At 46.4% G+C, this 23,192-nt stretch overlaps 1 protein-coding gene across 1 annotated transcript in view; it reads left to right on the top strand.

Annotated features, from left to right (window-relative positions):
- SCIN (scinderin) overlaps nt 1–23,192 on the top strand; it is a 535,504-nt gene that overhangs the window by 158,264 nt on the left and 354,048 nt on the right. Inside the window, exon 4 of the mRNA XM_069648620.1 lies at nt 5,265–5,414. Coding sequence (XP_069504721.1) covers nt 5,265–5,414 — 150 coding nt within the window. The remainder of the gene's footprint in view (nt 1–5,264; nt 5,415–23,192) is intronic.

Genomic DNA, 23,192 nt, shown 5'->3' with positions numbered 1-23,192 from the left:
CAGAGGTACGATCGTACCTTTCAAACAGTGCAAAATTGCTGCATATAGTCAAAGCCGCACTTGAACTTGTTAGAAATGAGGCTTTAGAATTGAGAAACTTCTCCTCATTGAAAGAATTTAAAAAACAACTTAAAACCCATCTGTTTAGATAATCAGGAGTGACCAGCCCCTGCTGCCCAGCCTGATTTCCCCTGTCCCCTGGCCCGACCTTGGAGGGATTTAAGAAACAACCTTAAATAGACTTGTTTAGAAAATTGGAGGTGTCCCTTTTTCTCTGCCTACCCTTGATTTCTCTTGTATCCTTTTCGGAGCCCGTATGCCACGGGGTCACTTTGGCTGCACCTTATGAATAAGCTAAAGTAAAGTAAAGTAACACTTGCCAGTTCCCTCTTTGCTTCCTTGGAAACCTCTTTAAACCTTACATCCCTACCCACACATTTCCCCGCCCAGATCTTTACCTTCTTGTATGATGTCACATGTGACTTTACTGTGCTCTTTCGCCAATGATCTGCCGCTTCCCACCTTCACTGTGTCCTGCCTTTGGCCCACTTCTTTTCCTTATTAAAGCAGACACAATCTCACAAGCTATGACCCACTGCTTCAGATAACTGTAACCTTCGTAACTTCATCTCTGTTTAAGAAATAATCCAAAAATGACTACCATCCCCCTTTTCTGCCCCATTATTTCTGACCCCCATGTTCGTCTCCTCCACATCTTGACGCTACCACAAGCAATTGTCACCACTCTCTCCCCACTCTCACTGCCACTTTCCTCCACCTTGACATCCTTCCCTAAACTCCTGGGTTTGAGCCTCTATGGACCCTTTGCACTGTACTCCCTCTATCATGACTCTGTTTACTAACATGTGACCACCAAGCTGAGCTTTCTCCTGCAGCTGTTCACCCAAGCCTGCCTTTAAGTTCCATCATGCCCTTTTCTCACATCTCACCCCATTATTTTGCAAAGGGTATCACTCAGTGCCTTCCATAACCGCCCCAATTCATGGATGCAATCCTCATCTTTATCCTGCTAATGGCACTGTGACATCTGTCCCCTACGACTCCTCTGCACAGTTCACCTACTTCTTCTCAAGGTTCTCCACTTCTTGATTTCCCCAATTACCAAACCCCTCTTCCCTTCATGGGCAGTGGGCAACATTTTGGTCCCCAGTCAGTGAAGGTTCCATGGCCTCCTCCTGGCAGATCAAACTGCCAGTGCCATCAGATTGCACTTTTCCTCCAGCCAACTGCACTTTAATGTACTTTTGGCCATCTGTGTCACCTTTTAGTACATTGCAATGGAATCTTAGCCCTAACTTGCACCACATCAATGTTTTTCATGCACCATCTACTGCCCTTTCTATGGTTGAGCCACTTTTTGCTTCATGCCAGGCACCCCGACCGACACTACAGCACCAGTCAGTCTCCTGTGTTGTAACACTGTCACTTCCATACATGGCGCCATGCTTTTGCCTCCACTGCTGCTGCCCTTTCTCATTTTCCTTCTACTATCACCTGCACACCATCAACAATCCTTGTCCCTTTTGCCATATGTCGCCTAAGTGTAAACCCAAAAATTCTCATCTCTCCATGTTAGTGTACACCCAGGCCACTTACCTTGCCATCCTTGTCTGTCCCATTCAACTGTCCATAAGTCATACTTTTGTGACTATCCCCTACTGAGCATGCATGTGTATTGACCCTAGTGGCAGTCTCCTCTCTCTCCTAACTCTCTCTGCAGCCCTGACCCTTCAGAAAATCACCTTGCCCCCCCTCCAACACTATTTAGAACATCAACATTTTTGGTGACCCACACATTAACAGAGAAGCTTGCACACCTGCAGAGCCTGCTCTCCTCACTGGCATAACACTCCCACCCTCTGTCCTCAGTACTGATTCTCCCGGGGCTTTGATAATGGCAATAATGGCTTCGAACTCACCGGATGATAGAGCTGGGCTGTGATCCACCATTGCTTTGGCCCTGCCACCATCAAAAAGTGTATGAAACTGATCCTATGTGCCTTGCCCATCATTCTTTTCCACCCACATCCCTCTCCAATGTCTCTACAGGTGGAAACAGAGGTTTTCGTGTTGGATTTAGGACTCATATACAAATGACATCTCCTATGACCTGTGGTCACTCATAACCAGAAGGTTATGGCTTTGTGCCTCTTCTTTCTCCTCTTTATTCAATTCAATTCCTGCTATTATTTCCTCTTTCATTTTTTCACACAATTTTTGTGACAATGATTCTCAAATCTGTGTTCTTGTTTTCATAATGTGCTAAGCCTCCTCATTATGCTTGCCTACTGGCCATTCAGTCTTGGGTGTCTGCCAAGTCATTGAACCTCAACCCTTCTAAATATGTTGTTCTTTTCGTTCCTGGTTCCAGAACTATTGTTCCTTACCTCTCCCATCTGTTATTCATTCTTCACTTTCTTTTTCTTCTCATGTCTCTGGAATTGCTACGTCATGTTGTTTCCACTTGTACAATGTGTGTACATCTTGCTCATGTATATCCATTATATCCATTCATGATATTAAACCCCTTATTTTATTTATTTGCTAATTCTTTGTCATCTTGATTATTGTTCTACCCTTCTACTTGGACTTCCGGCTCATTAATGGGACAAGCTTTATTCTATTTATAATTCCTCTTTTCTCTTACTTTATTGTCTTTCTCTCCATGAGCCTGTGACTTCAACCTTAGCTTCTCTTTGTTGGCTTTCTTTGGACTCTCATGTGGTCCATATTTTCTTATTTATTGTCTTTACGTGCCTTCATGGTTTGGCTTGTCCCTTTCATTCTTCTCTTATTTCTTTCAATTCTCTCCTAATTACTATTAGATTTCTTACCTTTTGTATTTGTTTTTGATGAGAGTAAAAGATTATTTTATTTCCGTATCCTCTTTGTAATTTGATCATGTAACGTGTTATTCTCTTGGCTTTGTACTATCCATATATTATTCATCACTTTGGCAAACGTCAGATGTAAGTAAAAACAAAAACACAAATACAGTGCCCAAGATCTGACTCATTTAATGGCTGTTGAGTCCAGCTCTTCTCACAGTCAAAGGACCAGTAGTGGATTGCTTCCTTTTGTAGTGGCTGCATTCTCCCTACAGTGAACTCTCAGGAGGATAGCTCAGGGGCAACATACTCACTTTGCAAGCAAGACGATGTGGAACAACACAGGTGCGGTGCATTTAGAAACCTATGGGTATTAAGCATGTTATAAACTACCAATTATAATAAAATTATGATAAAGAGATCACACCCGTGGCTTCTCAACAATTTCAATAGTTCAGGGGTCGATGGTGATGGCCTTTTATTTGGCCTGTAATAAATGTTCAGAGGTAGGTCCTCCTCCAGGCACTGGTCATTCTCATCTGGTAGCCAAACAGCTGTGGTGCCTCCTTTGCCACCTCTGCTAGCATCTCTAGTCTACCTCCATAAAGCTCACATTATGATGGCACTCTCTGTCACCAGCACCCCACCGTCTCCTCTAGATTTGGATTGATCAATCATTTCTCCTGGATGGACACTGGGGAGAGATGTTTTCATGTATATTGAATTTTCTAAAATATTATGTCATGTCATTGGTATTTATACCGTGCATTGCTATCATCTCCATGCTACCCAATGTGGTTGTGTCATGTAGCAATACGCTTTGTTCTGTAAAGCATGCAGTGACAGCCTCGTTTTGAAAAGTCTGCATTTACCGTAAGCAGACATTTTGAATTGTCTGTATGCAGAGAATCTGGTGCTGCAATAACATTGGATTTGTGTTTATCAGGTGGATTTACTCTCAGATCTGCATGGAGTAACCGTATTGATCGCATGCCTACTATTCCGTGCAAACTCCGACAGACTTAGAAAGAGTCCCTAAGTATCCAATTTGCTCCTGGATCTTAGAATTGCAGGGAGGGGACAGGTTTTGCAGCACAAGTGTTACCAGGAAAGCCATGACACCAGAAGCATCTTTTGTGAAAAAGGCAGTCTCTGTGTGGGGTCTGATGGATGTACGATGTAATGGTAACTCTACTCTTCAAGACATTCTTGGCCTGTGTTTCTGCACTTTGCTTGCACTGTTTTCTCTTCGTCTTTTGCACTGCAGATCTTTCATTGGGAATGGCAATCCTGTTCGACTCGGACACACTTTCAATGTTAGCAAGGAAAAGAGGGCAAAGAAACGTATCGTTCCCATTGAAAGGTCTTTCCGAACACTCAGAATGCTAACTGTCCTGGGCTGTATTGCTTGCATTACGTGCATTCTTGCCTAAAGCTATGTCAAACTCTATGGGCCCGATTTTCAAAGCGTTTTTCAATGGGGTTGCACCATTGTAAAATGCTTTTGTAAAACGGGTTCTATGTGCTTATAAAGACTATAGGGTATGCCAAAACTGCGTAATCACAACGGAATATGGGACATAATGACTGGTAGAATGGTGTGAATTTAATTTTTCTCAAAAAAGGTGTCTTTTTGGGAGTTAAAATTGTTTACAGCTAATCGAGTAGCCACATTTCGGAGGACCGTGGGGAATGGCGAAACACGAATTGATGTGTTATAAAAAAGCAATATGCACAAATATTTATCGATTCATTAAGAATACAACTAATGGCAAACGAGCATGTGTACATTTATTCATTAAAGGCGTATTTGCTTAAAAAAGAGAATGTCGGAAAAAAGAATGGATTTTTCATTTGCAAGTGGACATGGTGGCAAAATCCACTGAAGTGAAGTTGCCTCAAATCAATGCATGTCTTAGACTTGTCACTGTGATTCCCAGCAAATGAAACACGAACCAAAATACCCAAAACTTGGAAGACTGCTTTAGGGAAAATGAAGGGTGCCTTGACAAAGATATAGAAACTCTTGGTGGATCCCACATAAGACAAAGGGAAGGACACAACAATAGACCTAGTGGCATACATCTGAACTATTACTGCAAGATCCCCAGAAATATCCAGGAAGGAATGATATGTATTTCAGGAGTTTCAAATGTATAATTAAGAGTGCGTTATTGCACATTTCATTGTAAGCATTGTCATACAATAGCTTATAATCAGCACCTAACTGTTCATTTGTTAATGAATGAATGACTACTGTTCTTAAAGCAAACATGAATCTATTTGAAACTGTATGGGCCTGATTTACAAACATGTTTTCAAAAGGACTTTTGATGTTAAAACATTTTTGAAAAGCATCTATTCATTGCGCCCCGCTAACAGACTTGACATTGTCCTTGTTTCCACTTCCTCTAGGAAATTTACCAGTGGTGCGGCTCCACGTGCAACAAGTATGAGCGTTTCAAGGCTTCCCAAGTGGCCAATGGGATTCGAGACAATGAAAGGAAAGGAAGAGCACAGCTGATTGTAGTGGAAGAAGGAAGCGAACCACAGGAGCTTATAAAGGTAAGCAAGGAAGAAGAAAGTAACAGTGTGCTGGTGATTTGCAGATGCATCCATTGCTTTCGATTGTGAAGAACAAAACACCCTCATCATCTACTGAAGAAAATAAAAGCTGTAATGGTCATTCCTTGGGTTTCACGTGTTTTGAGGAAAACATGTTGAGTACAGGTAAATGTTTGGCTCGGATCTTCCAGCTGATCATAGACCTTTTAAGGCAAAGGTACCAGTTTCCTTGTCTGACTGCCCATTTACATGTCCGTCCTCTGTACCCAAAGGTTTATAGAAGCTACCGAGGGCTGCACATTCTTTCATCATAGGGTCCTGGGCTTTGCAATCAACTGCCAATAAATCTGAGGGAAACACCTGGAAAGCATTGTGTTCATTACGATCAATGCCAAGTCTATGCAGTAGACTCTACTCAAGACTTAGAGTAGACACACTGTGGTACTGCTGGGTCCAGTAGAGTGCTCTCTTTTTCATATGATCGACATAAGGTGCATTTGGTCCATAGTATGGGACATGTTTACATACTCATTAGCAATCCTGAAAATGTGTCGTGACTACAGCCTTCAAGGATGTAAATTGATCATCGCATAGCTGTCTGCATTGTTAATGTCCCTAGTTATTCTGTGGCTGCACCCCTCTCGCTTCCTGAGTTTTTCAGTGATTGTAACAGCTGGGTATTTGTTTTCCTTCGCCCTCTGCAGCTGACCTCATAATTTGCTGCACCTTCATAGTGCATTCTCCCCTTATTCTCTCACCCTTGCACACTCACATTCTCAGTAAATCGCATCTTGTCTCACACGTCTTTCTTTAAAAAGCGACATACAAACATCAAACTTAGTTCCATGCTTCCCACAATGCAGCAGTGTTCATGCAAGCTACTGGAAACTGGGCGTGCACACAATAGACTATATATTATAGTGCATACAGGGTCATGAACCTTAGGAAACAATTAAAGTGGCTCCACATGGCCATAAGAAGGAAGCAAAACATACAATTAAAAAAATGGAAACATTGGATCAATTACTAACAGAGAATACACAAAAGGAGCGCTATCCTTCTTACAGGTGCGTCAGTGTAAACAAGCAGCAGCCCAAGCATGGCCCTTTATTAGATGTTGTGTCCTTTTTGCATGTTTTCACAGGCCCTTGAGGCAGAAAACTTTGCAGATCATTAATGTGCCTTCATATGCCTAAATAAACTGTCCTTCTTCCTTACTCTCCACCATCCTAGGTTCACCCACTACCTTGACCAAGCCATCAATGCCAATTCTACGGTTCCTTCTTGAATTAGCCATTGCTGTGATGCACCACTGTGCAGTCTGTGCATTACATATAACATTGTACATTGGGTCTGTCAGAGAGAAGCCTGAGTTGTCTGCAGTGTCACTGTACAGCTTTAGGTGTAATGTTTACCATTGCTGATAGTGACAGGTTTTAAATGATATGTTCTGTAGGTCTCTGTGACATGCCCTTTCCACCCCTTCAATGTCCCCACCATCCTCTACCGCAGGGGGTGGATAGGGGAGGAGTAAGGGGCTCATACAAAACATGAATATCCGCTTAAACTTCCTCCTTTTCAAGCTCCTCCACACCAAAAATGAGCAGTCCTTTTGCCAACTTCACTCATATTCCTTTATTTTGCCACCACATAAATAAATAAAAAAAAAGGGGCGCCTTCCACTCTCTCCCACTAAACTCGTATTTCCCCATCCTCCTTCCCTCAAACCAAAAAAGATGTGGGTATTCTTAAACCCTCCCCAACATCCCTGGTGTTTGCCCAGCCACTCTCCCCAGAGGAAGGGGGAGCAAATGAAGTATCCCCTTGCCATGGTGACATGGCAGAGGAATGTGATTTGCATATGTTACTGTTTAGATATCACTCAAATGGAATACAGGTATTAACAATCAAGTATTTTAAAAAGTCATCACGTGAGAGCCATATGCAACACCACACCTATAACAGCTGCCGTGTCTAACTTCAATATTCATTATAACATGGACTTCACACATGCCTCAAACTTCAATTGCAAATTACAATTGGTTGTATACTTCTCAATAATTTCAGCTATTAATATTGTACACGAATTACTTCAAAATGACCAGACTGCAGACTTCACAAAGAACGTTGATGATGCATGAGTGGAAGGATAACAATCCTCCCAGTTGCTTAAAAAGAGACCCGAGAAATTATTGCATTGGATGAAGCGAACGTAAAAAAATGCATTTGTTGATATTAAATTCATGTGAAATATAAATAATGAAATGGCCCGGGTACACTCTGTGTTAAGCAAAGGCTTGTAAAATAGCGTGATGGCAATGGGCAAAACCATTAGAACGATCAATCTACTGTCTGCCCGCTCTATATCACACATGATCCGAAGGAACAGGGGAAACATTATTCAATTTGCTTGCCAATAAAACGTTAAAGTATTGTTACTCTCCCAGAACGTGTGTTTCAGAAGCCCTACGATTGTGTATATGCTGACTGGTTGTAGTTTTAACCAATTCGTCTCCATCCAGGTGGCAACTTTCGCCGAACAGAGGGTCGTTTATACCACATCTCAGCCATGCTTCCGATTGAGGCATAACTTCCTTTGTTGTACTCATAGCGATGACACTGCCAGTCATGTGCTCTGATGACATCACCAAGCAGTCAAATATGCAAACATAACAATTGATGGGAGTGGACTGGACCCCACATGATCACACACAACACTAGATCACCCGACAAGCTGGAGCAGACACCCATGCTCATCTGTTCACAAGTGTAACTCATTCCAAAATCGATTTAAAGAAACACACCCACAAATCATGCTTCATGTGTTAATGGTTCCGATTTCAATTTCACTTCTACCATACCTGAACTCCAGGTTCACTTCATTTCACCTGTACATTTTTTACGACAAATATTGGTTACCGTTAACACTAGTCGCAACTATTGCTGAGAGTGTAAATCTGCTGTCATCTCTCACTACCTTTCTGTCACATCTTCACCTTAGTTGTCTTTCCGTGTAATCATTCACTGTATTCACTCACAGCCACTGGCCATGTTGTGATTTTGAATGCAGCCTGGTACATTGCTCGTGTTCTTTTTACTGCTCTACCTTCAAAAGAAGTGATCATACACAGGGTATGCCTACTAATGCATGCTATTATTTTATTGCATTCAAGATGTTTCACAAATGAATTAACACTACAGTAAAGATGTGGAAAAGAGCACAGATGTGTTTAACTTTGTTTCAAAGGTGTGTCAATATTAGTCCTTCCATCATGTCAGGCCTTTGTAGTAGTGATTCTTAAACTTCTCCAGCATGGGGTCTGGCATGGATTCACATGCTCATGAATATTCCCCGTCGTCAGGCTGGGAATCCTCGGTAAAGAAAAAACCAGTATCAGTTTCGTTTCTGATCTGTCTTTCGTAGTAATAACCAATCACTGGTCTCTGCGTCATACTGACCACAGCCAATGACTGCCCTCTACCTAAGCACCGCCTCTGGCAGCCATCTTCAGATTTTTACCGCACGTTCATGTGTTGGGATCCTCGTGCTATTGCTCTCGAGCGTTAGTGCTATTTTTTCGCGCTTTTTCACAAAAACTTCGATTCTTTCGGTCAAAAGAGCCTCAAGCTCCACCGATCCTACATCCGATCAACGGGGACCCGTGTCGGATTCATCTGTGCCCCTCAAGGGTGAAGATTTCGTCGAGCTACACTTCGGAGGACTCCAGAAGCTTCTCAGGCCCGGTCTCGGAGATGGCCCAGGAGAAGGGAAGCTCGACGCCCGGAAAGCTGTTCAGGGCCTGCCCTGGATGCCGGCTGCAGAACGTCTTCAAGGAGGACGAACACTCTTTCTGCCTTTACTGCCTTCATGGGGACAAGACGCACGTGGAGAAGGACTGTGCGTTTTGCGGCAACATGTCGGAACGGACCATGAAGGACCGCCATCAACGTCTCGCCAGCTGGCTGGAGGGTAAGAGCCCGTCTGGCGAGAAGAAGAAGAAATCTGAGCGGTCTTCTAAGACCTTTGAGGGCGCCCCGGCGACGGGGGCCCAACATAAGGCCAAGCACCGCGAGTCCGCTGGCACCGGGAGCGCCGAACGGTCGGGCTCTACGGGCGCCAGGCAGGGCGCACCCTCCCCGGCACCATCAACCACGAGCCAACGCTCTGGGTCGGGTAAGAGGAAGGCCGAGCACCCGGCGAAGCTCCTGGAGAGACCCCGGTCGAGCTCTAAGGCAGAGGAGGAGCGTGGCAGTGCCCCCTCCCTCAAGGATAAGGCGGTGAGCGCACCTAAGGTGGTGAAGGCCTTGATCCATTCGACCAAGCCCTCTATCGAAACGGTCGCGGCGGCCCTGGCCCAGCCTGTGGAGGCTGCACCAGTGGTGGCGGCCTCGGGGCCCAGAATCTCCCTGCCTCCTCGGAGGGAGTCTTCTTTCGTGCCCATCGATAGGACCCCCGTGAAACCCTCCGTGGGGAAGAAGGGGGGGCAGGGCGTCGTCGTAGATTCGGCCTCAACCTCAGAAGAGGAACTGATCGAGGTCTTAAGCCACGGCCTAGGCGTGGAACAAGACCAGCCCGTCGGAATGGGCCCCGACGCAGGTGACGACGACGACATCGTCGAGGATACCGACGGGGCCCCTGCTCGCCCGTCGGATTCCCCTCTGCCAGCGCCGCAAGACAACTCAGCGGCCATTTTGTTGGCTATACAGTCCTTATGCTCCGAGATAAGGACGAGACTACCGTTACCGACGGAGGAACCTCTCCCGTCGGGGGATCCAGAACCGGGACCTTCTGGTGTTCCCCCTACCAAGAAAAGAAGGATCCATCCACCGCCTCCTTTTCAACCGTCGCGCCCCGTCCAGCCCTCCTCCCCGTCCACCCGAGGGGATGATACGGGGACTGACACGGCAGCGACGGGTACGGACGACGAGGCATACGACGAGGATTTTCCGTCGTCGCCTCCCACCAGGGCTTCTCCGCCCGACGAGATTGGATCGTTCCACTCAATGATCGCCAGGGCATCCGAGCTTTTCCAACTCTGCCCTGAGGAGAAGAAAAAGGAAGGCTTCCTTTACCAACGGCGCGAGACCAAGAGGAAGACGGTCCTCGCAGTGCCTCTGTTGGACGACATTTGGGATGAGGGCCTTTCCCTCCTCAAGAACCCTTCCACGACGCCAGCGAAAAGAGACCGGTACGAGAAAAAGTACCGGGTCCCGGACTCGGCCCCCCTATGCCTCCGGGCGCAGCCTACCCCGGACTCCGTCGTCTCCGCGGCAGCCAGGAAGAAAGCGGGGGGGGTGCGGCCTCCACGTCGACTTCCCCGCCGGACGGCGAGGGAAAGAAATTGGATGCCATGGGACGCAGAGTCATCTCGTCGGCGGCGACGACGATTAAAGCGGCCAACGCCTTGGCTATCGTGGCCCGCTACGACAGGGAACTCTGGTACAAGATAGCTCCCCTGCTGGATTTTCTGCCGGACGACAAGAGGGCGGAGGCCCTTGAGTTCCTGCAGGAAGGTGAGGTGGCCTCGGACCACGCCATCACCGTGGCGACGGACATCGCCGACACTGGGTTCCGCCAGATGGGCAACGGCGTTTGCCTTCGACGTCGCGGATGGCTCAAGGCTACGGACTTTCGGCAGGACGTCCAGACCAGGGTCCTGGACATGCCCTTCGACGGGAACAACCTGTTTGGGAAGACAGTGGACGATTCCCTTCAGGCCATCAAGGCGGATACTGAGACGGCCCGGGCCCTTGGAGTACTGCAGCAACGGCGGACGCCCTTTCGGAGCGGCGGAGGCAAGGGCGCCTCCAAAGGTTCCGGCGGCGGTTTCGCTTCCTACCGTCAAGCGGCCCGCTCGTCGTCGCAAGAGGCCTACAGAGGACGAGGCAAGTCTGGCGGACCCCGCCGTCGTCGCCAAGGAGGCCAAGGCGGCAAGGCCGCGTCCAAGCAGGATTGAACCGGCCGTGGGGTCGGGCCCCCACCGAAGCACCCCGGTGGGAGGCCGGCTGGCGGGCTTCGTCAGCGTGTGGGAGTCCATCTCCACCGACCGTTGGGTGCTGGACGCCCTGGCCCGGGGCCACGCGCTCGAGTTTCAAAGAAGGTGCCCGCGCGTCCCCCCCGTGGCCAGGAAAGAACTTCACGTCCCTCAACTTCTCCTGGAGGTAAAGGCGATGCTCAGAAAGGGCGCCATCGAACTCGTCCCAAAGAGGCTTCGGGGCTCCGGAGTCTACTCGCGTTACTTCCTCGTGAAGAAGAAGACGGGAGGATGGCGCCCCATCCTGGACCTGCGACGCCTGAACAAGTTCATCAAGGCGCAGAAGTTCCGGATGGTCACCCTCCAGCACGTCCTGGGTCAGCTGGAGGAAGGAGACTTCCTATCGTCGTTGGATTTGGAGGATGCCTACTTCCACATTCCCATCCTAAAGGGGCACCGAAAATTCCTCAGATTCGTGGTCCAAGGGCGTCATTACCAGTTCAAAGCCCTTCCCTTCGGACTGCGGTCGGCACCCAGGGTTTTCACCAAGTGCCTCGCACCGGTGGCGGCGCAGCTGCGCCGCGAGGGGATTCACGTCTACCCCTACCTGGACGACTGGCTCATCCGCGCCAAGACGAGGGAGCTCGCCGTGGTCCACACGGCAAGGACCGTCCAACTCCTCACGGACCTGGGATTCTCCGTGAACTACGCCAAATCCCACCTGGTGCCCGCGCAAGTCGCACTGTTTCTGGGAGCGAGGCTCGACACAGTGTCCCTTCTGGCCTCCCCGTCGGAGGAGAGGACCAGGACCATCTTGGGCAAGGTGCAACGGATGTTGGTGGCCGACGCGGCCAAGGTGAGGTCCATCAAGTCCCTCCTCGGGATGATGTCTTCCTGCATCTACCTCATTCCCATGTGCAGGCTCCGGATGCGCCCGTTGCAAGAGTTCCTGGATGCGCGCTGGATCCAGACGACGGGCAGCTTCGAGGAAAGGATCAAGCTCGACGAGAGTTTCCGACGAGCGATACGGTGGTGGGGCACCCGCGCGCATCTGACGGCGGGCATGGACTTCCAGACCCCAGCCCACCAGGTGACTGTGACCACGGATGCCTCCCTAGAAGGGTGGGGAGCGCACACCGAAAATCTGCACGCAAGGGGACTCTGGCTCCCGACGGAGAAGTCCCTGCATATCAATGTCCTGGAGCTCCGTGCAGTGTATTGGGCCGTCGCCCAAGGGATTCTTCTGGTGCCGTTTCATCTGGCAGGGATAAAAAACACCATCGCCGACTCACTCAGCAGGGAGCTGCGCTCGTGCCACGAGTGGGAACTACGGCAGGATCTGGTGGATCGCCTCTTCCGACGGTGGGGCACACCCCAGATCGACCTGTTCGCGACGGCGACGAACACCAAGTGCCGGAGGTTCGCCAGCAGGTTTCCCCAGACGAGGAGCATGGGCGATGCTTTCTCGTTCCCCTGGGAGGGCCTGTTCCTCTACGCGTTCCCTCCCTTGCCTCTGCTAATCCGGCTCGTCAACCAGCTCAAGAGGTCACGGTGCAGGATGATCCTCGTCGCACCTGCGTGGCCGAGGCAGATATGGTTCCCGGACCTTCTGGACTTGTCGGCGTCCCCGCCAATCAAGCTGCCGGCGGACGCGGATCTACTCTCCAGGGAAGGAGGCGCCATCCTCCACCACGACCCGAAGTCGCTGAACTTGCAGGCCTGGCTCCTGCAGCGCTAGAGTTTGGAGGATACGACATACCGGCCGATTGCAGAGAGGTTCTTGCAAAGGCCAGGGCGTCCTCGACTCTTAAATGCTACGGACACAAATGGAAGAGGTTCTCTGTCTGGTGCCACGCACAGAAGATTAACCCTCTACGGATTACGGCTCCCCAAGTGCTGCCGTACCTGCTGACGCTGGCAAAAGCTGGTCTGGCACACGCGTCCATCAAGATTCATCTTGCTGCGATCTCCCGATACACCAGAACCACGGGCCGGACGTCCTTGTGGTCTCATCGTCTGGTGAAAGAGTTCATGAAGGGACTGTTCAGATCGTTCCCGCCGGTGAAGGCTCCGGCCCCGGCGTGGGAGCTCAACGTGGTGCTGACCAAACTCATGGGACCTCCGTTCGAGCCTCTGCACTCGGCCCCGTTGAAGTTTCTATCGTGGAAAACAGCTTTTCTCGTGGCCATCACCTCCGCACGACGAGTGGGAGAGATCCAGGCCCTTTCCTGCAAGGCCCTGTACTTGACTTTCCACGACACGAGGGTAGTGCTCAGGACGCACCCCTCCTTCATGCCCAAGGTACCGTCGGACTTTCATCTCAACGAACCCTTGGTGTTACCTGTGTTCTTCCCGTCGCCTTCGTCGCCGGCTGAGAGGACTTTGCACTCGCTGGATGTAGCTAGAGCGCTGAAGTTCTACGTGAACCGCACGAAAGGTTTTCGGAAGACGTCACAACTCTTTGTGAACTTTGGACCTGTCAATCAGGGGAAGGCTCTCTCGAAGGCTTCCATCTCCAGATGGCTCTCCGGCTGTATCATGTACTGTCACCGGTTGGCAAACCGACCGCTGCCTGGCCGTCCGAGAGCCCATTCCACCAGAGCGATCGCAGCTACCACGGCGTTCCTATCTGGTGTGCCCCTGCTGGACGTATGCAGGGCTGCTACGTGGAGGTCGACGCACACCTTCACGAAATTCTACTGCGTCGACCGGGATTCCAGGGAGGAGTCCAGGGTCGGCCAAGCAGTGCTGCGCAACCTGTTCGCCTGAGGTGAGCCTGGTGAGGAGGTAAGATGCTTAATGTTGAGTTGATGTGATGCTTAATGTTGAGCCTTTGCCACCTCCCGTGGTTGTGCATGTGTGTACTGCTATGTATTCTTTATTCATGAGCATGTGAATCCATGCCAGACCCCATGCTGGAGAAGGAACAAGTTACTTACCTGTAACTGTTGTTCTCCAGCATGGGTCTGGCATGGATTCACATGCGAACCCTCCCGCCTACCCCTCTGCGGCTCTTCACTTGGTCATACTGCCACTTCACGTGCTTCCAAATCTGAAGATGGCTGCCAGAGGCGGTGCTTAGGTAGAGGGCAGTCATTGGCTGTGGTCAGTATGACGCAGAGACCAGTGATTGGTTATTACTACGAAAGACAGATCAGAAACGAAACTGATACTGGTTTTTTCTTTACCGAGGATTCCCAGCCTGACGACGGGGAATATTCATGAGCATGTGAATCCATGCCAGACCCATGCTGGAGAACAACAGTTACAGGTAAGTAACTTGTTCCATGTCCTGTCCATGGGATATGACCCACACAGTGGTTCATGTTGTGCATTGCTACATGGTGTTCATTTTACATTTCAGTATCCATAAACATTAGATATTTTGCAACATAGATATAATCATTGCATATATTCATAATCCATTGCTTCTAGCTCAATGGTTACCTTTAGTTATTCAGGTTTTGTGAAGAAGAATTAGTCAATTTCAATTAATGTTTAATTATGTCCCTTTGCAGTGACCAAAACAATTAATTCCATAATTCATTGATTCATAGTGGCAATTTCCATTAGTCAATTTCAGCACTTACACTATAATATATTACAGAGGGATTTGTAGCCTCAATATTTTGCCATTGTGTTTTTTTTATGTACAACATGGCGTTAGCAGTGTCTTAAAGTGTCTGGTTAGTACACATATGTTGATTGAGCTTGGTTGTGAGTAGCATGTGTGAGTTTGTTTAAATTTGCATGATGATGTGAGGTACAAGTTCATATCTGATAGTTCAGAGTGGTGAGTGAGACACCAGAAGGACACATGTGTTAGTTCAATAGTCAGCGGATGGTTCAGATAGGTGACAAGATATGGAAAAGATTGCATGTGAAAGTGCATCATGAGGTCTCTTGAGAAGGGGGTGGAGATGAGAGCGTATCATCTTGTGTTTGGGAAGTGATAGGATGCAAGTGATGGAATGTGGCATGCTGCACTGTGAGTGGGACAATGTAATGTGATGGGGTGTGATGTAATGTGGTCAGATGGGGTGTGGTCGGATGTGACTAGATGTGATGGGCATGATGTAACAAGATTTGGTTTGATGTGATGTTGTGGCCAAGACATGGTGTACATGGTGTGATGCAATTTCATGGGTCTTCTTGAGATGTGATATGATGGGGAATGTTGTGATGTGAGGTCATGGTGATGGACCATGATGTGATGGGTGATGTGGTGTGATTTGCTGGGATGGGGTGATATATTGATGTGTGTTGTAGTGTGCTGAAACTAAATGGACTTGGGGCGCTGGAAATGATGAGATGGAGAATGACATAATGTAATGGGGTGTGGCACGGTGTCATAGGCCATGATATGATCGGCTGTGATGCGTATGTTTTAATACTTTCTGTGTATGCTATGTGCAGAGTAGGTGTAGTGAATTATGTGTGGAGTGATCAAATGTTTCTTTGGATACTCAACAATTGGTGGAGAAGATTCCCCAAAATGTTGTATCTGCAAGGTTGGACTGTTTGCCTTGGTGTGGGTGTGTGGCTTGTGAGGGGAAAACAGCACTGTGGTAGGTTGGCGGGTTTGTCTGACTGAGTGCTAACGATGTTCAGAGGAATGGTTCTCATATTGAGTGTTCTACCAATGAGTGGTGTTCTCCCTTCAAATATACCAGAGGTTTGTGAAAAGCAACATGACCAAACCTAGCAAAACACACTACTAAAACCAACAGTAAAGCTCTGTACGTGGTGCCAGGTTACTATGCAAGTCTATGCAAAAAGAACGAGCATACTCGTCCTTGGCACTTAAGGGGTTAATAGAGAATTGGGTGATTTAATACATAAACCGATCATCTCAAGAGCCTACGTGAGACTACTTAAACTTTTTAATAAATGTGGTAGTATTGTAATGGTGGTCAATTGCATGCACACCATTGTTTATTCATTTAGCTGTTATCTTGTTTCCTTTGTTAGTGTGTGTGCACATGCATGTACACACATTGTGCATTACAATCTAGTACTTACATATATTAGTCATGGAATTCTGTACTATGACGACCACAAGATTCCATCAAAGAATTTGCAATGTTAGATGTGTTTTAAATGCATGTGTATGTTCCCATACAATGAAATGTGGCGCAGGTGAAAATATGTTCATATGTGTTGAACTGTGGTACTGATGAAAAACTTGAATAGGTATAACTTGTAAATCACTGTAGTGGATCATAGTAGGTAGAAGGGCTTGGACACAGATGTAGGAGGTGAAGGAGGTTGGTTTTCAAGAGAAAAACTGGAATTTGCACAGTATCTTCATCGTTTATTATGTCCCCAGGATTTCTTTATAGAGAATGAAGAGCCAAAATGGCACTGGAGTGCAATGGTTGTTAAGGGATTCAAATAAGGATCACTCACAGTAGAGTGATGGAAGCAGGAGTGGCATACGTGGAGTGCGTGTGATGCTGGCTAGTGGTGATGGCTGGGCAAAGTGATAAAGGAGTGAATGGAGCTGGCTGGCTATCCGAGGTGTGTGCCCTCCTAATTCTGAAGGGTTGATGAGTCGCAGTTGCTGGTTGCGGTTAAAGGTGACACCCCAGCATGTGGTCGTGCTCTGGGCATGCTGACTACTTACTATGCACAGAGCAGCAGCGGGCTGATGTCCCTGGAGATTTAAAAGTTACAGATTGCAGGGAATGATGGACCATTATGTGAAAAGGAAATAATAAAAACAATACCAAGTTAAATAATCCACTTTGGACATTATGTCTCCATACCCTTGCACCGCGTGGGACTCTTTGCAGTGCACAATGTGTGAAGGAGCTGCACAGCATCGGTAACACAGGGGACATCTTGATATTGTGGCCGCAACCACTTAAGAGTCTGAAATGTGGGACAAATTGACCATCACAGATTGAATGACGTGTGTGACATTCTGCCGGGTTCAAATGCAGGATGTTAAACAAAATGTGAATGTGTACATGGGTAGCCGGGCAAGCTCCCCTCTGATAAGTGTTTTGTGCATGAAGACCAGGAAGTGAAAATGTGGGGAAGATGTCTGCTCTTCGAACCTGAAACTGGATTTTGGGATATCTGAACCAAGGGGCTATTAACTACTGACGCAATGGAATGGAAGGGGGTGAGGCCCACACACCGAGCAGTTAGGGGGATATCGAGAGGTACACCTTTTAGAGGTTATAGAAGGGTTAAGGCAGGAAGGCAACCTGTGTGCCTGTATGAATTTCCAAGTAGTGTTTAAAATGTTCACTATTAAAAAACAATATATTATGGGCCTCATTACACGGATGGCGGAGAACCATGGCCCTATTAGCGCCATGGTTCATGCCGGAAAAATACCGGCACCGCCTTGGTGGAAAGGGGAATTACCGCCCCGTTCCAAGGTCGGCGGGGCGGTAATTCCCCCTTCCACCATTGCCCTTCCCCATTCTCATTTTTGCCCCATAGGGCATAATGGGAATGGGGAAGGCGCTAATTACGGTACCGCAAATTGCGGTACCGTAATTAGCTCCCTGGGTCCCTTTGCGGGTTGGTTTTTAACGCCTGCAAAAAGCAGGCGTTAAATTCCCCAACCCGCAAAGGGACCTCGTAGTAAGGCGGTAAGGATTTACCGGTACCGGTAAAATACCGGTGCCAGTAAATCCTTACCGCCATCCGTGTAATGAGGCCATATGTGTGCCTCTAGTTTCTTTTTTCTTGACTTTTTCTTTAACTATTCGTCAGTCCCTCTGACTTTCTCTCTAATGATGTTCCTACATAACTACTGCACGTTTGCATGACAATTTTCAAACCTGTCCCCATTTTCCTTCCTTGTGTTTTCCACTCTAGCACAGTATGATACTGTACCGATGGCTCAACAGTGAAACAGTCATGAATAACACCCCCTTTGCATTCTTCCCACTGCACATCAATGGATGAACAGCACGGTTAATAGGAGAAATGTCAAAGCATAATGAAGGAAAAGGGAAATGGAGGTGGCCTTCCTACATGAGGCTCATGCCACGTCCACTAGAGAATGAGAGATTGGTGGAAGGCTGGGTTGGAGGAAATAGATTTAGCTCATACACCGGTACCTCCAGTTGGGTGGACTAATGTCAAAAATGGTGCTTCACTAATAATCGGCTGTCTGATAAACGCCTAATCTTGACAGAAGGGCATTGATGTCTATCTGGACATCAACCGAGGCTCAGTGACCTCCATGTCTGTGTTGTGGGACACCCCAGAGACATTCCTCAGAGGCAGAATTATAACACACTGGGCATTAACGAAAAAGCCAGAGGAGAACGTACTCTCGGATGTCGATAGGAGAGACACATGATCCTCTAAATGATAGGTTCTAAGCTCATGGAATCCCTATGGGAACTCGGGGAAGAATAAACTGCTGATGTATACAAGAAAGTTCCACAAGGTAAATTCACTCTAATTTGAACAAGCACATGCATGTTTATCAAGTGTTAAAAAATCACATGCAAAATAACATTTCTCTGAAGTTATTGATAAAAGTAATGTTTTTTTTTAATTTGAATTATTAAAAAGAAGGTGGCTTGAGGGCAATCTGTCACACAACATATATATATACAGCTGACCATTCTGAAATAACATATGTACAACCCAATAGGAAGCTTAAATAAATTACTGAACACAACCCTGTTTTTAATATACATACATCTAGTTTATAAACCTGTTTTAATAAATATCTAATAACAGTACAAATAACAATTATTCAACACAAACATGTTGTTATACAAACATAATCAAGAAATCATAGTACACATCGAGTATAGTTCCATAAAACTGGAGTGTATCATTTACAACCCCCTGCCTTCTTCAGAACCAGGCGACCCGTAGTGGAGTTTCCTCAGCAGTGGGCGTGGTTTCCATGTACATAGTACATCAAAATGCTGACAGGAGCCTACCAGAACAAATCAAATTAATCAAAGCTAAGAGTATTATCATAGCTGAAGTGTGAAGTAAGTAAGGAACACACCAAAATAAACCAGAGGTGTGCTGCAAGAGTATTAATCACGATTTCTGGGAAAGTTGGGAAACAACCTCCAGGTTATTGGCCTGTAACCTAGGTCAAAGACATTCAAGGAATCTGATTGGAGGTGTACAATCAGAAAATGGATATGTAGCAATTCCAGCAGAAGATATATTCACTGAATTTGGGATTTTCAAGGCACCCTGTGTATGTTGATGACATTGAAGCCTCTAAGGAAGAGAAAAAGGGTTTCATTCCTAGATGGTACATTAATGAAGCAGACCAATGCTGTAGATGTCACAGTATTGGACGAGCCATTCCAGCTAAAGCCATTAGAAATGGCACTCAAGGAAATGCCAAACCAAAAGAGCCAACTACTCACTGGCTTCTTGGTGGAGTTCCTGAAACACGGCTTCTGTCTCACACAGAGATATTAGTGGAGGTGTTCAGAGAACATTTTGAAAGTGAACAAGGATTCCCAAATCAGAGAAGGGACCTTATTACAGTGATGCACTGGCAGGTAATCTAAGAGTATGAATGCCCAAGCAACCACCCGCTCGCCCTCATTGATGTAGATTCAAATCTCTATGCCGAGGTGATAGCAAACCAACCCGGCACAGGGAAGCTGACATTGATCAGTAAAAAGCAAGTGGGATACATTAAGGAAATGGAAGGAATCACTGATACTAGGATGATACTTGGCCTATGGAAAAGTTCAACATGTAATGGGCCACCTACTATCGAAATATCACTTTTCACCAGAAAGGCTTTCAATAATGACCACTGGCCCTTTCTCTTCACAACACTATCAAATTATGTGTGTGGGAGAAAATTTAAAAGATGATCAAAGTGCTGTAAAGCTCCAGGAGCATGTAATCAGACGAATGAGTGTGGCTTAAAACAGTTTCCATCTCCACAATGGGAAAAGAGAGGGATCTTGCCATTCCTGTTACTTTTTGATCTACCCTCAGCACCTTGCCGAATCAGTATAACAAAACTTACAAGCTAAAGGAGTAATTCTAGGAGATAAGGAATACAAAGTAGCACTTTTTTGTGGAAAGGTGAGGTTTCACCTCAGAACTGGGAACCCTGGTAATTGTACTCTTAAATGTAAGATATTGTCGGATTATTTGGGTTAAAGATGGAGTCACCCAGATCAGAAGTTTTGACTCTCTCCGGGACGTCATCTGGAGGAATGGTTTATGAGATGGGAACCAGACAAGTCGAGTACCTGGGAATCATTTTCCTGAGGGAGGGCAAAGGGAATGGTGAAGGCCAACCCTGATTTGTTGATTGCAAATATGATGATAATGTTGGCGAAATAGGAATCAGTAAAGCTGTAGCTATGGGCCAGAGTTAAATGTTTTCAAGTGATGCATTTGCAGCGATAATGTACAAGCATATGACACTAACAATCATATTGAAAAAAAAAAATGAGAGTCCTGTAAAAATAAGGACTGCATGGCGATAAATGCAAGAGTTATGTGGGCATGGAAAATATGTGCTTAACTGGTAATTAGCATCTGGGGTGGGGGAGCCAACCAATCAGGTTGCTTGGATCACGTGCTGAATCTCACAATCTAAGCCAACATTCCAGGCAACCTGATGGCTGCTTCCCCACACTGCCATCTTCCCCCACTCCCCAATGCCTTCCCTTTTAGTCTCTGATCCTTTCCCACCCACCTACCACACTTACCTGACTTCTTCGTAGGCAGCATCCCCGCTGCTGCTGCTGCCGGCCCTTGTCTCAGCCGACCGCCATGGAAATGGAATAGGGGCTCTGTATGGAGTGGTGGCCATTTTAGGTAAGTATTTTGTTTGGCTGAACGTTCATTCAAACAGAATACATTGCTATTAGCACTCCGGGTTTCTGAATTGAAAACCTGGGGTGCTAATAGCAAAAACACCTGATCCAGCCCACCGTATTGGGTGGTAAAGCTCATAGGGCCCTTCGTTAAGGCCCTCATGATATAACTTGGGCCCCACACCATTACCACCCGATCCGGTCGAAAAAATCAGCGTCATTGCTAAAGTAATGACCTCCAAACTGCATTAGGTGTGTTATTTGGAAGGTGCCAAGAACTCTGAAACTCCAGCTTTGGAAAAATTGAAATAGATGTATCAGTTACTCACAATGGAGCCCAGACTCGGGACTCAAATTAAACCACCTGAAAAGCTGGGAAAGTTGAACCAACTCAGGGAGCTAAGTACAGATGGATTTCCATGGCCAGACAATTCAGGGAAAACTCTGCTTACATGTTGCAACAACTGTTCTTGGAAATCCAGCAATAAAGCCGGGAGAATTGCACAGGAGCAACACGTTTGTCTTGCAAGCAAGTCAACACAGCGCCACAAAGGTTTGAATCCCGGATCCCGTACTTAGAGACTGATCTCCAGTATTAAGCTCACAATAAAACAAATATTAATTAAAACCGTGACGCATCTCTGCTTTGAATTGGCATACCTTAACATGTTATCGTCTCTTTACACTGTTAAATGGTAGATTCTAATTGAAAGGCCACAGTAGCAGACATTAATGTCTGACGCAATGTTGATGGAAACCATGACGCAACATAGCTGTGAATTGGTACACAGTGACAGGTTATTGGTTTCTTTACTTTCAAAAATTGTATCAACTAGTAAATCATCTCTGTAATGTAATGCTTTTGAATTGCGCTTCACACATCAATCTCATACAATTTGTCCACGATTGCTGCAACTGTGATCGATGTCTTAGAAGTTTTGCGAATAATGTACAACCTTACTGCTGAAACCGAAATTCCAAAGTGCCTCTTTTGGTTAACCGCTGTTTAAAAATATGTTTGTTTCACTGTGTGTTTAACAATAATATGTACAGTGAATTGCACCTGTGTCTCAAATTCGGCACAACCTGTGCACTATTATGCACTTTGCTCTTCTGTTTATACAACAACAGAGAACGTGTTTTAATGTGTGAATGTAGGGTTTCTATGATGATATGTAGCAGTTAGTGGCCCTTCTTCCCTAAATCTTGCACACAGTTTGCTCTATTATGCATTTTGCACTTTTCTAGTTATTAATAATAGAGACTGTCATTTTAACGTGTATATGTACTTTTTTATGATGATTTTAATTCGATGTTTGTAAAGGTTTTGCTCAAACCAAATACAAATTAAAAAAAAAATGTAAAAGCTGAACAGAGGTAGCCCAACAACTGCTGTCATTTGAGGGGGATCCAAAAGATCATGGCAACTGTTTAACAATACCAGGATACTAGCTTGGTAAGTAACAAGACAAAAGTGCAGTATACCAGGTGATGAAGCTGAACTGTCATGTATATTCAATTGCATGTGAAGAATTGAGAGAACATATCGCTGATTAAGCGGAAATGAGAAACAGACTGGAGTCTCTTGGTCACTGAGAAGAATGGAAAAGCATGTTCATTTTTGAAGATGCTCTAGAGTACTGAAGATTTAGCTAAGAACATATTGGTCACCGGAAAGAATGTTCAAAGTGGTTCTGATTTCTAATGGCAAAGGACGGATACAGACACAACTATAGTTTCTATGAATGATGAACCACTTACGGAAGGATGTAGAAAAACAGTAGAGTTAGTAGTAGGAAAGCAGCAGCTATTGGACCTCCAATTATCAACTCTGGGCACAACATGTGCAATTTAAGCATTATAGTAAGGTAAAATAGGTTTGACTATGTGCACAGTTGTCTGTTCTCAGAGCATAATGCTTAGGTTTTGGAGGTAAAGGGAAAACCAAACATGGAAATGCAGCTGCAGGAGCTTTCCAATCATGTTGCCCTTGACAAGAAAATTCATGA

The sequence above is a fragment of the Ambystoma mexicanum genome, chromosome 2q, assembly GCF_040938575.1.
Source record: "Ambystoma mexicanum isolate Mex_15411 chromosome 2q, UKY_AmexF1_1, whole genome shotgun sequence".
NCBI lineage: Eukaryota > Metazoa > Chordata > Amphibia > Caudata > Ambystomatidae > Ambystoma > Ambystoma mexicanum.
The sequence above is the reverse complement of the archived record's forward strand: the minus strand, read 5'-3'. Positions and strand labels throughout refer to the sequence as shown.